At 53.4% G+C, this 16,613-nt stretch overlaps 1 protein-coding gene across 1 annotated transcript; it reads left to right on the forward strand.

Annotated features, from left to right (window-relative positions):
- Positions 1-4,849: 4,849 nt before the first annotated feature.
- Positions 4,850-11,935, forward strand: CLEC3B (C-type lectin domain family 3 member B). The gene is made up of 3 exons (XM_047845100.1): positions 4,850-5,066; positions 8,369-8,467; positions 11,504-11,935. Exons 1-3 carry the CDS (start codon positions 4,958-4,960, stop codon positions 11,902-11,904), a joined length of 609 nt encoding a protein of 202 aa, XP_047701056.1. The 5' UTR covers positions 4,850-4,957; the 3' UTR covers positions 11,905-11,935.
- Positions 11,936-16,613: the final 4,678 nt, after the last annotated feature.

The raw sequence follows: 16,613 nt of genomic DNA on the forward strand, positions 1-16,613 counted from the left end.
CCCGTCCCAGGAGGGGTTTAAGCGAGTCCAGGGAGTCTGAGAGGGTCAATGGAAAGGGGCATCCCTCATTAAGACACCAGACTGCATCTTCCAACCTGCTTTTTAACTCAGAGGCTGAGAGACAGTGGGCCGCTTGTATTTTCTGAGGCCCACCGAAGCAATTAAAAAACGATGAAATGTCAAAATAGGTTTACAAAAATAGTGATGTATCTTAAATGTTTGCTGTTAACGATATCGCCCTTCTAACACACACAACCATGCACGGCAAATGCTGTTCACAAGACGGGACTCCCTTTTAAAGCATCATTCTGGGGCACCTGGGTGGCGCAGTCGGTTAAGCGTCCGACTTCAGCCAGGTCACGATCTTGCGGTCCGTGAGTTCGAGCCCCGCGTCAGGCTCTGGGCTGATGGCTCGGAGCCTGGAGCCTGTTTCCGATTCTGTGTCTCCCTCTCTGCCCCTCCCCCGTTCATGCTCTGTCTCTCTCTGTCCCAAAAATAAATAAACGTTGAAAAAAAAATTAAAAAAATAAAATAAAGCATCATTCTGATGGGGTGCCTGGGTGGCTCAGGCGGTTGAGCAGCCGACTCCTGATTTCAGCTCACGTCATGATCTCACGGTCTGTGAGTTGAAGCCCTGCCATCAGGCTCTGTGCCGCCAGCTCAGAGCCTAGAGCCTGTTTCGGATTCCGTGTCTCCCTCTCTCTCTGCCCCTACCCGGCTCCCATTCTCTTTCTCAAAAATAAATAGACATTAAAAACAATTTTAAGTGTGCGATGAACTTGTCTTCTCTTAGGGCTGTGGGTGCATCTCCAGGGCTGCGTAGACCCTCCTTGGGAGACATGCCAAGCCTACACCTGGGGAGACCCCAAGGCAAAAGACACCTTCCCTGTCGCGATGTTATGTAAGTCATTTTACTTGATTTAACTTTTTAAAAGTTTAGAGAGAGAGAGAATGAGCAGGGGAGGGGCAGAGAGAGAGGGAGAGAGAGAATCCCCAGCAGGCTCCACACTGTCAGGGCAGAGCCTGATGCGGGGCTCAAACTCACCAACCATGAGATCATGACCTGAGCCAAAACCAAGAGTTGGATGCTTAACCGACTGAGCCACCCAGGCGACCCTCCATAAGTCATTTTAACAGCACACTGACTCCCAGTTGCTTGCAGAGGGGCTCCGTGTATTGCACACACACATGCACACACACCGATGAAAAGCTGCAGGGTGAAAAAAAACAGACACTGCTCACCACTTACTAGAAAACTCTCTAAGCAAGCCTCCTTTCTGGAGAACAGAGAGTTCACCTGTCAGGTTACATAGGAGACAGTCACACTCCCCCATTAGCCTCGCTTGGGGGCACTAAAGCTGGACAGAGGCTGAATGTGTCCCTGCTACCTCCCCAGGCCCCGGTCTGTGTCCAAAGTTTAAGGTTGGCTCGAGCAGCGCTTTGAGGTCTGCCCTGTCTACATCTGCGGCTTTATTCCTTCCCCATCCCCACCCCCATTAGTGTTCAGGATGGAGAATGTGCAGGGTTCTGTCCACCAGGAGCGCTGTCCACATTTCTTCCTCCTGTCCCCTCCCCTTCCCTCTGTGGTCCCCCCCCCTCAGCTGGGGGCTGCCTTCCTTCCCACCCCTGTGCCCCACCCCGTTAGGTGCCCTGGGAGACCCCAGCATAGTCCCTCAGTCCCAATGGCACAGCAGGCCCCTCATATTGAACCCCCGATGCCCAGGCACATCACGGAGGGAATGAGGGACTAATGGGACGCTAACAGTTCCAGCCGTGTCCTGGCACAGCGTGGCTCCTGTGTGGCTCCTGCGTGACAAGACACGGAGCAAGGGGCTCCAGTTTTCTGAATTGCCACGGCAGAGCTTTTCTGGGGCCCCCTCCCCAGTATACCTAGGGCAAGGCCTCTACAGCCAAGCTCATGGTGAACGTGGTACCTCTGGCTGCCCCGTGTTTGGAACAAACTCCTTCCATTTCCCTGCTGCCGAAGAACCAAGGTGAGAAAACCAGGACAGCAAAGGAGTTAGTAAGAGAAAAAAAGATCAGCCGTTTTCTTTTGCCAGGTGCTACCCACCCAGAGTTCCAGGCAGCAAGGCTCCCTTTTGGACTGGGTGCTCCGTGGCCCCAACTTGTCTCCCCGAGGGCCCAGCTGCACCTCTAAAATCCTCTCCCGCCCTGAGCACAGGAGATGTGGAGCACGGTGTCGCCAAAGGGTCCCGCAGTGCTTGCTGCCTGCCCCCGGCTCCCGCCCTGGGCCACCACAGTGCCTGGGGCCAGCCCCGCCCTGCCGCAGACAAGTCCCTGCCAAAATCTGATGGGGTTAAGGCAGACTCCCTGGAAGAAAAGCCCAAATTACATAGTACTGTGTTTTCTTTTTGAACAATCTTAAGCTCACAGAAAATCGTCAATTCCAGCATGAAGACCATTTGCCCCCTTAGTCGTTTGTAAGTTGTCAGCCCGATGCCCCATCACTGGCTTCATCCGACAGTGTGTGTCTCCTCCAGGCAAGGCCACTGAATCCGTCCTACGGAATCACAGCGCACTGTCCAATTCGGGACAGCAGCAGGGACACGTCACAGCCACGTGCCGCTCGGGTTTCTCTGACTGGTTCGGTGGCACCCTTGCGAGCGGAAGGGGCCAGAATCCCAGGCTGCGTCTGCTGTTCTGTGCCTTCAGTCTCCTTCAGTCCGAGACGGTTCCTCAATCACAGTCTGGCCAGTTTTAAAGAGCACAGTTTTGCAGAAGGCCGCTCAGTTGGGTCCGTGTGATGTTTCTTTGGCAGGAATCTCCTGGACATGGGGGTGGGGGTGGGGATCTGCGTGCTTTCCGTCTGTCCCTCGATCCCTGATGCTTTTACTCTGCTCACTTGACGAAGGTTGGTGGCGGCCAGGCTCCTTCCCCGTGCGCTTTCTCTTTTTCTCTTGGTAAGCGATAAGTATTTTGTGGCCAAGTAATTTGAGTCTATGAATAGAGCCCGTTCTTCATCAGATTTGCAGTGGATTCATTTGCTTATTTACGTCTGTGCGTGCTCAGCTCTCCTACTCCGTGTTGCTATGGCTCTTTTGCTGACTTTCGGCCCCCCAGAAGCTCCCCCGAGCTGGCTCCCTGTGCTGCTGGCACGTTCCCATCATTCCTTAAGCACTTTCCTGCTATCTGGCCAAACAAGTTGTTCTGGGCTCCTTTTCGATTCTCCCTGCCCCAGCCCTGGAATCAGGCCTGTCTCCCAGGTGCTCTGGTGGCTTTTTGTGGGAAGCTGTGTTTCGAAGCCAGTACTTGGAGGCTAGGAGGGCTCGAGACCTTGGAGGAGGGGTCCCTGCTCCACGGCCCTCCAGGGATGGCTAGGGAACAGATGTGCGCATTTCCACCTAAACGTATGGGTTAAAGACCCAGATGGATTAAAGACCTCAGCGTCAACAAGGAAAGGTATCTTAAGAAAATGTGGGGCACCTGGGTAGCCCAGTCGGCTCAGCAGCCAAGTTTGGCTCAGGTCATGATCTCGCAGTTTGTGGGTCCGAGCCCCATGTCGGGCTCTGTGTTGACAGCTCGGAGCCTGGAGCCTGCTTCGGAATCTATGTCTCCCTCTCTGTCTGCCCCTCCCCCACTCATGCTCTGTCTCTCTGTCTCTCTGTCTCTCCCTCCGTCAACAATAAATAAACATTAAAAAAATAAAAAAACAAAACCCTTCTGTTAAATGTATGGGTTCGTCTTTACATGTTGAAGTCCACCCTGACACATCCATAGCTTTGATTTTCATCCTATACCGTACAATTCATTCTCGTTGTCTCTGTCTCCATAGTTGTACTTCTCTGATCATGAGAAACCTGGTTCCCGTTGTCTTTGATAGATGTGCTTATTCGACGGGTGCCCCTGTATGTACCCTACCTCTCAATCCCTGCCACCCCCACCTCCTGTGCAGGATCCCCTCCTCCCCTGGCCTGGACTCCCTGCAGGGCCTCTGCTCCCATCCCCCATGCCCCTCTGCACCCTGCAGGGCCAGGATATTCTTTTCTCCCTGCTCCCTCTCTGGGGCAGCACACCTTCCACTCTCCCCCTGGGGCCACCTCTGCTTCAGGACGGGATGGTCAAGAAACAGAATGTGAAGAAGGGAGAGGACTTCCTTGTACTCTTAATCAAAAACGCACCAAGCGTCTAGAGACAGAACTGCAAAATAATGACAACAAACATTCTTTTTTTTTTTTTTAAGTTTATTTATTTATTTTGAGGGAGAGAGAACACACGAGTGGGGTAGGGGCAGAGACAGAGGGAGAGAAAGAATCTCAAGCAGGCCCCCCACCAGCAGTGCAGAGCCTGATGCGGGGCTCAGTCCCACGAACCACGAGATCGTGACCTGAGCCATCGCCAAGAGTCGGATGCTTAACTGACTGAGCCGTCCAGGCGCCCCGATCATAACAAACATTCTACGCAATCAGGCACTCAGCCCCAGGCCACGCTGGAAAGAGGACTCCAGAACTGGTAAGTTTTGGAGTCCCCCCATTTGGGTTCAAACACCGGCACTGCCCCTGCGTAGCTGGGGCAGGTTCCTTCACCTCTCTGGGCCTCAGTTTCCTCACCTAGAAACTGGGGAGATGACAGTACCTCCCTCGTGTTGCCGGTACGAGCCCTCCATGAGCTAATGCCAGGAGAGCACACGATCCTGCACTTGCCCAAGGTAACTGCTCCGCAGATGTGAGCTCTGACAAGTATCGTGTCTTTTTCAGAATCCTAGAAAATTGGGATTCTGTTTTAGAAGGCAGGGCCAGGATGCCGGGTGGGTGTTCCCTGGGCAGCGCGGCTCTCCCAGGCCTTCCTTTTTTGCAGGCTTTTTTCTTTTTTTTTCTTGGCACGCCCGCAGCCAAGTCTGGGAGGGTTTCCTGGACAGAAGTCCCTGTGGCCGCTGCCTTAAGACGTGCGGGCTTGGCCGCGGCCGCCACTGCTCTCCGACCCAGGCCAGTGCAGCAGCATGGAGCTGTGGGGGGCCTACCTGCTCCTCTGCCTCTTCTCCCTCCTGACCCAGGTCACCACCGAGCCGCCAACCCCCAAGGTCAAGAAGGCTGCAAACGTCAGGAAAGGTAAGGAGGGGGACAGGGCGCCTCCCCCATCTTCCAGGGAGCCGGTCACGCTGTCCTTTTCTGCTCTTCCTGCTTTCCTCCCCACCTTCATTTTTCTTCTTCATAAGTCCCGGGAACCTTAGTGAGGTACGCTTGGAGCCCCGGGAGACTTCTCCAATACCGGGGGCGGTCGTCAGCATCGTAAGCATCGTTGACCCTCAGACTGGGAAAGAACCTTCCAGATCACCTAAACTGACACCCACTCCCCACCCCCCGCCCCAAATTCGTTGAAGAAATCAAACCTTTGGTCTGGCAGTGCCAGTGGGCTCTACTTTGTGATCTCCGAAACTGCGGTCACTCAGCTCTAAGATGGGGAGCGTGGCATTTGCTGAAAGGCTTCTGGTTAGGATTTCATGATCCCAAACATGCAAGTGCTGAGCCCAGTGCCTGGCGCGTGGGATATACTTTAGGTGCAGGGGGGGAATAAAAGGACCAAGTTAATTCTCTGTGTGATAGTGCATCTCACAGCCTTGAGGAAATAAAAATGTGCAACCCCCAACGAGGACACCAGAAACGGGTTCGTGTTCCTTCTGTTGCCTCTGGGTTTGGGGTATCTTTGGGTCGCCTTGGCTGCTGCACGGCCTGCCCTTGGAGCCCTGCCTGTGGTGAGGTCACCCCAGGCTGTGTTGAGACAACATTTGTGAAATGCCATGGCAATGAACCGGGCTGTCACCCCCATAGGGCTCAGAGGCTCCGAGAGAGAGAGAGTTCCAGGGGATGAGATTGTGGATTTAGGCAGAGAAACAGACAGGCTGGAGCCAAGAGCATGGAAAAGGCAAGGCAAGGGGGCGTGGGCCACATTCCGGCCCCTCTCTGAGCCTCCTCTGTAAACGACAGCTGACCATTGGCCAGGGACTGGTGGAGTGTGGAAAGGTGCCTTGGGACAGTGGAGACCCACAGGGCTGTGGCTCAGTTGGCGAAGCATTTGACTCTTTTTTTTTTCATTTATTTATATCTGAGAGAGAGAGAGAGAGAGAGCGGGAGGGAGGGGCAGAGAGAGAGGGAGACACAGAATCCGAAGCAGGCTCCAGGCTCCGAGCTATCAGCACAGAGCCCAACTTGGGGTTTGAACTCATGAACCGAGAGACCATGACCTGAGCTGAAGTTGGAGACTTAACCAACTGAGTCATCCAGGTGCCCTAAGCATCTGACTCTTGACTTCAGCTCAGGTCATGATTTCACGGTTTGTGGGTTCGAGCCCCGCGTCAGTCTCTGCGCTGACAGTGCAGAGCCTGCTTGGAATTTTCCCTTTCCCTCTCTCTCTGCCCCTCCCCTGCACTCTCTCTTTGTCTCGCAAAATAAATAGACTATTTTTTAAAAGTTCAAAACAGAATGGATACCCTGCTGGCATTTATTTTGAAAAGCAGATTTATATACACGTACACATTTACTTTTATATGGGTAGAATTTTTCTGGAAGGCTCCACAAGAGTTAGTGACAGTGATTACCTCTGGGAAGAAAAACCGGGTAGCTGACAGCAGTCTCAGTTGGAAAGGCGAGTGATATGTTGAACGGTTTGGGTTTTTAAAAAGTTATATGCAGATATTACCTTCTACAAAATTGTCAATAAAAAGAGAAGAGTCAATACCCTGCATGGTTGTGTCCATGAGCCTTGGCTAAAACTGCCACGTAGAGATCTTTGTAAAGGACACACTTTGTAAAGTTCCAAAGGCAAATTATAGAATTTTTACATGTGGAAAGAGTTGCTGATTTCTCAACTACCAAAGATTTAGTATTTATTTAATCACGTGAACCATGTGTTCTGTCATTTGAGAAAGGAGGTCAGACCAGATGATGCCTTGGCCCTCTTAAATCAACCCTACTGACCCGGGGTAATGCGTCTCTCTTCTATGGCACCGCATCACAAACAGCAAACCGAAGCCAGGAGGAAGCAACTCGCCTAAGATCTCAGAGCCAGCAGCAGGCAGGGCTGGCCGCACTCGAACCCTGGCCCCAGGTGGTCTCCGTGGCGGCCCCTGGAGGCCCTGGACCCTGGAGGCCTGCAGAACAGCTGACAGTGACCACAGCCCCCGCCTCTCCCTGAGCCCCGCTTCAGTGTTCTGCCTGGTTTTTCTTCCTTCCACCGATTGCCCACATACACAGCAAATGCTTCCGGAATGCTTCTCCACGGGGGCCAAGACACGTGCTGAGCATCCTGACAAAGGATCGCCAGCCTGCTCTTAAGGTGCAAATCGGAGCAAAAACCTTGGTGGTTCTCACTCGGGCACCAGCGCCATCTGGGGGCGGGGGAATACATTACAGTCCAGAGCCTGGGCCCCAACCCCTGGAAATGCTGGATGCAGGCGGGGAAGGGAGGAGGTGGGAGGCATCTGTGTCTTCCCCAAATCTCCAGTGATTCCAAGGAGCCGCCAGGATTGAGGATCCCAGGAACGAGTGAACCGGCCGAGGCCCAGCAGGAAGCACACATAACCCCACCAGGCTAGTCTGCCGGCCTCAAACCCTCCCTTTTATTGCCTTGCTCATCTGGGCGTTATTTTCCCCATATTTAACAAGTTACATCACTAAATTCTGCACATACAAGTATGTTTCTTGCTCACATTTTTTTCCTGCGATTCCCCTGCAAAAGCCTCTTATGGGTGGACAAAGGCTCTGACCTCATCGCTCGTGACCTTGGACTTTATGCAGACACAGCTAAATGGACCACGGAAGCGCTTCCCCACCCTCTACCCCAAGCCCTGCAGCCTTTCCTGAAGCCCCTGGGATTTCAGTAAGACCAGGGTCCACCCACAGAGCCTTCATCCTACACACACACACACACACACACACACACACACACGAAGATACTTCCCACCTGCCCCTGCCGGCCCACGCATAACCAGCTCCCAACGGGCCTTTGTGCTCAGGATGGCTCAGGTCAGGAACCTGCTCGTGTGCTGTCACAAGGGCGGGGAAGGCCCAGCTTGGAGCCTGGTGGACCTGGGTTCGGGCCAGCCCTGCCTGCTGCTGGCTCTGAGATCTTAGGCGAGTTGCTTCCTCCTGGCTTCGGTTTGCTGTTTGTGATGCGGTGATAGAAGAGAGACGCATTACCCCGGGTCAGTAGGGTTGATTTAAGAGGCAAGCACTGTTCACACCCTTTGTTTCTCTTAGGCTCTAGTCTTCTTCGGAGTCTTCCGAGGTGGGGGCCGTTAGCATCCCATTTCGCAGATAAGGAAACTGACTTCGGAGAGACTGAGCAACTCGCTCCTTGCCGGCCCGCATCCTTAACTGCTTTCCTCACGCGTCTGTGATTGTCTCCATCCTAGATGTCGTGAGCCCAAAGATGTTTGAGGAGCTTAAGAGCCAGCTGGACAACCTGGCCCAGGAGGTGGCCCTGCTGAAGGAACAACAGGCCCTGCAGACAGGTGAGTGTGGACGACAGCCTCTCCGGGCAGGTGTGGGCCAGAGGAGGGCTCAGGCGGCAGCCAGCAGTGTGCCTGCGGCCAGTACCGGGGCCCCGGCTGTAGGCCAAGAACCGAGGGGCTCAGGGAACCACCTCCTCGGCCCGCTTCCTCTTGGGCAGGTCCCCTGACATGTGTGCAAATGGGAATGTTCTCAAAGGACAAAACCTCTCCCCCAGGAAGTGCATTGCCACCCACCGGAATCGTGGCCCCAGGAGCACTGTGGAGCCAGCCAGCAGCCTTCCTAAAGAGCTCCCAGAGGACCGTCCCCTCAGCCAGCCCCCACAGCCCTAAGGGGCAGTTGGCTTGCCTCCCCTGCGTGTCAGCAAATTTGCTGAAGCTGTCACTCTTGATCATCGTAATGATGCTGAGGCAGGGTTTGTCACAGCCATTTTAAGGAAACCTAGGGGCGGCTGGGTGGCTCCGTTGGTTGAGCAGCTGACTCTTGATTCCGAGTCAGATCATGACCTCATGGTTCGTGGGTTCAAGCCCCGCCTCGTGCTGACGGTGTGGAGGCTGCTTGGGATTCTCTCCCTCTGCTTGTCCTGCTCTCACTCTCTCTCCAAATAAATAAGTAAATAAATAAAAAAAATGAATATGGGGAAACCAAGGCAGAGACAGGTCCTGTTCTTTGCCCACACTCACCTGGCTGGTTAGTACAGATTAGGGTCTGAATGCAAGCAGCCTGCGCAGGCTGGGTGGGAGGAAGGGTGGGTTTTGGTCTGCCTGGCCCTGCGCTAACCAGACAAGCAAGGATGGACCCCGTCACACAGCCCCAGAGCCTGGGGGCAAGGTCGGGGCTCCGCCACCTGCCCCAGCTCTACCTGGGCCACCTAGTCTCTCTCTCTCAACCACGTTCCTTTCATAGCGGCTCAGACTCGCCTACTCCTTTGCGACCTTGCCCCAGAGAACCAGGCTAATGGTAATAGATTACGCTTACAACGTGAGTTTGCTGCGCGCCTGGCACTGTTCCGAGTGCTTTTTGTACGTGAACTCCTTCTCCGCAGAAAAGCCACGTAGCGGGGCTTATGACTAGGACCCCACCTCCATTTTCCACCAAGAAGCTGAGTGTCTTGCCAACTGTCAGAAGGAGCAGAGTCTCGCTCTTAGCTCTGCTCCGCTGCCTCTCAGGTTCTCATCTGGGAATCAGCTTGGTCCCTTCTTAGGAAATCTGCCAACCTCCCTGTGCTCACAGCCACCCTCTCACTTAGGGTGACCGAGGTGCATCCAGCTCCTGAGCCTTGGATCTCCCCTCCCCTCCTGCGTCCTCGGAGACCTCCAGATCCTTCTCACTGGGCGGGTTTGCGCACGCTTCCTCCCACCAAGATCTTTCCTTTCAGCCTCCACACCGGCCATCCTTCTGGCCCGCTGAAGTGCCACGCTCTGTTCCTTCGACCACAGGGCCTTTGTCCATGCTGTTCCGGCAGCTTGAATTGCTCTCCCAAGATCCACCTAATACGTGCTTCTGGCATCACTGTCTCAGGACTCTCTCGTCCCTTGTCTCAATCAGTCTCCTCGGTTATCATCCTCACAAAATGATGTTCTTTCCTTCATCACATTTACTGCAGTTTGTAATGATATATTCATTGGTTGATTTACGTCTGCCTCCTCTGCTAGATGATAAGCCCCAGGGACACAGGGACCATGTTTGCATTTGAAGACCTTATCTCTTCCACCAACTTGCCCAACATAGTGCCTGCCACATATCAGCACTCAGCAAATTTCTAAAAAATATTTTTTTGAATGTTTCTTTATTTTTGAAAGGGGGTGGGGAAGGACAGGGAGAGAGGGAGACACAGAATCTGAAGCAGGCTCCAGGCTCTGAGGTGTCAGCACAGAGCCCAACGCGGGGCTCGAACCCACAAACTGTGAGATCCTGACCTGAGCCAAGGTCAGATGTCCAACCGACTGAGCCACCCCCTCCCTCAGCACTCACTAAATTTCTGAAGAGAAATGATTTTCTTCAACCAGCTTAACATAGCAGCTGGGGTCAGGGAGTTCTAGAAAGGGAAGGGTCTACCATGTTTTGGCTTGCAGTAATAGAACACCTCATAGTAGATTAAACAAAAAGGGAGTCTGAAAGAGGGTAGCTGTTGAGTTTTTGTTCAGAAGCTTTGCCTCACGGCCCCAAGATGGCTGCTCCAATTCCAGGCATCGTGAGTGCATTTTGAGGCAAGATGGAGAAAGAATGGACCAGCCATTTACCAGGAGAATGGATGTCTTCTATTCCCATCTTGCTGATTAGAGCTCTATCGCAGGACCACCAGTAGCTTCATTACAAGAAGGAAGCTTTTCCAGCCTCCGTAGTCGAGGCAGACAAGAGAGAGAGGAGTTGGGAACCGATGTTGGTTGGATCAGCCATTGTTGGTGGCAGTATCCGGGAACACCGAGGGAATGTTCCCAGTGAGCACAGTGCCATTCTGGGTGTCCGATTCCTCCTCTGTACAGTGGGAGGTGCGTGGGCAGATTGCACAACAGGCTCTAAGTCTCTCTCTCTCATGTCTAAGCTTTGTGCTTGGACAAAGTCCGTGTAACCCGTGTGCCACTTGCCCCCTGAGGTGAGAATGTGGTGGGGACCTCCTGGCACAAAGTCTCTGACATATGGCAGTCCAAACACCGCCCCCACCCCATGCCTGCTGATTCCTAGGAGGTTCACGGCCTCCCAAGCTGACAGGGCCTTCCAGAATTCCCCCGCTTCGGGCAGAGATGTCCCCGCCTTTACACTCCCGCGTGCCCCAGGCCTTGGAGGTGGCACCCAGGAAGGGCCCTGACCTTGAGCTAGGGGCTGTCTGCCGCTGAAGGGCTAGCCTTACCACCTCTGGCACGGGGACGAGGGCTCTGCATCGGTGTCCATCACGGCACCCCTTCTGGCCTGGGGGCTCTCCAGGGCCATGGGGGTGGCCAGGCGGGAACCGCAGGAGAGTGGGCCTGGCCCTGGAGGTCAGCCTTGGGCTCGGGAACCTGCAGACCTTGGGTGATGGCCATCTCTGCCCCCTGCAGTCTGCCTGAAGGGCACCAAGGTGCACATGAAGTGCTTCTTGGCCTTCACCCAGGCGAAGACCTTCCACGAGGCGAGCGAGGACTGCATCTCACGCGGGGGCACGCTGGGCACCCCGCAGACGGGCTCGGAGAACGACGCCCTCTACGAGTACCTGCGCCAGAGCGTGGGCGCCGAGGCCGAGATCTGGCTGGGCCTCAACGACATGGCGGCCGAGGGCACCTGGGTGGACATGACCGGCGGCCACATCGCCTACAAGAACTGGGAGACGGAGATCACGGCGCAGCCCGACGGCGGTAAGGTCGAGAACTGCGCCGCCCTGTCCGGCGCGGCCAACGGCAAGTGGTTCGACAAGCGCTGCCGGGACAAGCTGCCCTACATCTGCCAGTTCGCCATCGTGTAGCCAACGGCGGGCGGGGGCGGGGGCGGGGGCGGGGGCGGGGACCGGGGCGCCCAGCCCGGATCCCCGGTCGGTGGTGCAAATAAAGTCGGTGCCTCTGGACCCGGAGTGGCTGTGTCTGTGTTGGGCCCACCGGGCTAGGAGCTCCGGAGAGGTGGGGGGAGGGGAGGAGGAGGGTGGGAGGGAAGGAGGAGGGACGAGGGGAAGAAGGGAGGATGGGAGGGGAGTAGAGGAGGGGGAGGAGGGGGAGGGGAAAGTAGAAGGAGGGGAGGAGAAGGGAGGAGGGGAGAGGGGGGAGGCAGAGGCGGGAGGGAGGATGGGAGAGAAGGGGAAGTGGAGGAGGGGGAGGGGAAAGTATAAAGAAGGGAGGAGAAAGGAGGAGGGGCGAGGGGAGGGGCAGAGGGGGAGAGGAGAGGAGAGGGAAGGTGAGCTGGACACACACGGTTCACACCACCAAGGGTTTCTCTGCAGGAGGATGGAAAATGAGGGAGACTTAGATCCCCCCCGACTGCCTCTTTTCTTTGCGTAACATTTTCTCGTTTGATTTCCTACTTAGTGAAAAGTTGCAAGAATTCCCAGGTCCCCCTCCTCCACATCTTCCAAAAATTAACATTTCCCCATATTTGCTTTATCCTTTTATCTTTTTCTGGACCATTTGGCAGTAAAGTGCAGACGTGATTCCCCTTGACCCCTAAATGCTTCCGGGTATTTACTTCCTGAGAACAAGGGCATTTTCTTGTATAAGCACAGCACCGTTATCAAAGTCAGGAAATTGACGCTGGCGCAATGCTGCTGTCTAGCTTACTGCCCTGATTCCGATGTCCAGGTTTCCTTTTGGAAACTCCACTTCCACGTGCTGGAATCCAGCATCCCCTCCCCAGCTCCAGAAAAGGGGAGACCCCCACCCCCTGCAATCCCTCCCGCTGTGGATCCATTTCTGGGATGCCCTGACATCTGAGTCCTGCTGAGGGCTGAGGGGTTGGGGTGGGGGATGAGAGAGGAGGGTCCCCACAAGATAATTTGCATTCCTGTCCTCCCCCAGCACACCCTGGGGGCCGATTTTTGCCAATACTGCCTGACTGGTGTATCTCCTCCTTCCCACTCCTTACAGGAAGCTCCAGGCTAGCAATGACACCCACCACTTGCTGAGCCCACCGGAGTACAGGAATTTTAAGTATGTTGCTTTATTTAATCTTATCCCCCCAGGACGGGATGTGCTATTATCCCCATTTTGTAGAAAAGGAAGCTGAAGCTCAGGGAAGTTAAGTGACTTCCCTTGGGGTCACCCAGCGAGTAAACGGCAGAGCCAGGATTTAACCCAGGGCTGATTCCAAAGGCCTTGGCCTTTCCACCACCGCTGTGATGTTTGTTTGCTCCATGTACTGGAACCTTCTGGAAATAAAACAATAGAAAACTGGTGCGGTGACCCCCCCTCCCCCCTAAAGGCTACTGGCCAGCTCCTGGTGTGACCTCCCTAGGGGACACCTCCCTAGAGGAAGTCTTCCTTGTCCCATCAGTCCTGGTATCATTCCACAGTCTGGACGTCCACACCACCTTTTTCTCCCTGGCGGTTTTTTAGTGTATCTTGCCTTCAGGAATGAATTGATAACAGTTTGATTTGCTGCATGGCAGGAGGGTGGGCTGGGGGAGGTAGCTTATAGTGATCGGTGTGCGTACTTCATGTCAGGCAATCTGCTGGGCACTGACACGGAAAGCCTCTTGTGTAATTCAGTAATTATGGGAAGAGGTAATACAATCCAGTTGTAGAGACAGTCTCAGAAGGCTGATGCCATTTGTTCAAATGCAAAGCTGAGACAAATCTAGGCCTTGCAACCCTGAGTTTTGGGCTCTTTTTACCCCACTCAGCTGCAGGATGCAGGTGACCAGGGTTTTTTTCAGAGTTCCTGACGCGGGTGGCTGCCCGCAAGAGGGCACCATGCCTCTGCGTGTGAGCACGGGTCCTAGTGGAGAGGTGTCACCCCGGTGCCTCTTGGGCAGGCAGCCAGCACTTCCCGCCTCCAGCAGCAGGTGGCAGTATGGCCAAGAGAATCGTTGTGCATCGCTAATAGGGCCACAGATGCTCTTCCATTTGGAAAAACGGGAGACCAGTGGATGGCAAACTGGGGTACACCTGTCCCAGGATCTTGTTTTTTTTAAGTTTACTTTGTTTTTGAGAGAGAGCGAGCGAGCAGAGGAGGGGCAGAGAGAGAGGGGGACAGAGGATCTGAAGCCGGCTCTGCGTCACGTGGGCCCGAACTCACACATGGTGAGACCGTGACCTGAGCTGAAGTCTGATGTGTAACTGACTGAGCCACTCAGGCGCCCCTTTCTTGTTTTTATTTTAATTTTTGGCACTCTGTGTTTTTGGACTGTTGTGTTGTGGACTGTTTGGCACTCATTTTGAGTATCACGTTGAAATATGAGTTATCATGATTACTAAGGTTGTTTTTGTGTTTTGTTTTGTTTTGTTTTGGGTGCTTCCTTAAATTTTGTACCCCGGGTGACTGCTTCACGCGGTGCTTTATTCACCTCACTAGTCCTGGCCCCAGCTCAGAGGTACAAACTTTGGAGAATCTTCCAAGGTGTATGTAAGCAAGGATAGGAATTTGGGGTTTAGGACTTCAACTTCTCCTGGAAAGAAGTGTCCTAATATGCTCCTGGAACTGATATTGAGGCCTCTTGTGCAATCAGCCTTTATTCTCTTCCTCATGCTGTGTTGCCTGGTGTGTAAGAAGCTTTGGGGATGCCAAACAAATGGACAATTTGAAATATTGGTCGGGTCGGTGGCTCTCAACCCTGGCCAGACATTAGAACTGCCTGCCCAGGCTGTATGCCGGACCAATTAAATCCAAATCTCTGGGGAGTGGGCCCAAGCACTGGAGTATTTGAAGCTTTCCAGGCAATTCCAAACAATAGCGGTTGAGAACTGCTCACTTTGGGAAGCCAGCTACCTATTAGGTTAGGATTTTGGAAAAAGCCCAACAGCCCCAGAACATCTTCCTCTTTGGTCTGCCTCGGTCTGAATTTCCTACCATTCTAAGCCTAATGCACGCTAATCAGGATTGGGCAAAAGAAGTCTGGTTACTGCTTTATATTGATTTTGACAGGATGCAGAGGCTCAACTTGAAGGAGTTAGTATAAGTTAATTTCATTAGAAAGTAGACATGGTTATCCAGTTGGAATTAGACTTCATTGCATATAATGAAAAATCCCAAATAACAGGGCCTTAAGACAGAAATCTGGAGGCAGATCGTCCAGTGCTGATATGGCATCTCTAAGGTCACAGGGTATTCAAGGTTCCCTTTATTTTTCCCATTCAACCATTATAGTGTCTACTTTCTGTCTTTGGGGTCACCTCATGGTCCATGATGGCGGCTGGAGTGCCAGCCATTATTACCCACATTCCAGGCATCAAGTGAAAGACAATGGAGAATGGGCAAGAGAGTTCCAGTCAGCTCCCTTTAAGGAGTCTTCTCTTTTCCTTACGTTTCATAGGCCAGAACTTTGTCAAATGCCTATCTGCAAGAAAAGAGGAAAAGTACAACCCTTTAGGTAGGTACCTTCACTCTCCAAATAAAATCAAATGTCTTTAAGGAAGAAGGGGCAAATGGTAGGTAACTAGCCGTTTGGAGTCGTAGTATGGAGCCATTGCAGACCCAAAGCCTGACCGTGGGAGGGAACTAGAAACTAGGAGGCCAAATTAAGTGATTTTGAAGAAGAAATGGTTTGTTCATCTTGTTCCCCCAAACTTGCTGCTGTGGGTCTTCCGACTTGTTTTTAGTTGGGCATCTGGGTCAAGCCCTAGGAATTTCAACAAATTCCTAGTTCCTAAGCACAGCCATCTCAGCCTCAGTTTGGGGTCAGTGGTCTCCCAGGGCAGCCGTCTTCCGGAAGAGCCCAGACCAAGAAAGGTGTAACCCCCAGGTGCTTCCTGCCTGCCCTTACCTGGGTGGTAGAATCGGTGATTGCCCGTCTGGGGTCAAAAGCCACAGGGCAGGGGCGCCTGGGTGGCGCAGTCGGTTGAGCGTCCGACTTCAGCCAGGTCACGATCTCGCAGTCCGGGAGTTCGAGCCCCGCGTCGGGCTCTGGGCTGATGGCTCAGAGCCTGGAGCCTGTTTCCGATTCTGTGTCTCCCTCTCTCTCTGCCCCTCCCCCGTTCATGCTCTGTCTCTCTCTGTCCCAAAAATAAATAAACGTTGAAAAAAAAAAATTAAAAAAAAAAAAAGCCACAGGGCATACCTTGGCTGACCCTGGCTGCATTCTGTCTGTGAAGCTTTCTCTTTCACTCCCCTGGAGAGTTCGTTGCACACTGTATCACTTACGGTCCCAGCAGGAAGCCGAATCCAACTCAGGCAGTAAGAAGGATTGTAACGAAAGGCCTATGGGAGGCCCTCGTTTTGCACTGTTCTGACAGATATGAATTTCAATTATGGATAATTTCAATTATTTTAAATGATGCCGGTCCCACAGCAAAATGGTTCCAATCTCCATTCCACTGGTGTATTATTCACTCTGAGCAATTGTCTCAAGCTTCAACGTAAGGTGTAGCTGGACTGCTGGCTCTTCAGACCGGAAATCACTATGTGAACAGCAGGTACGCTGTGTGATCGGTGACCAATCATGTCACCTCTTTCCAGACAGACAGCAAAGTATTCAGTCGTGTTGCCTCCTGTCTCCCACTGATGAACCCAGGGGACATTGTTCAAAGACGG

This window comes from Prionailurus viverrinus, chromosome A2, assembly GCF_022837055.1.
Source record: "Prionailurus viverrinus isolate Anna chromosome A2, UM_Priviv_1.0, whole genome shotgun sequence".
Lineage (NCBI taxonomy): Eukaryota > Metazoa > Chordata > Mammalia > Carnivora > Felidae > Prionailurus > Prionailurus viverrinus.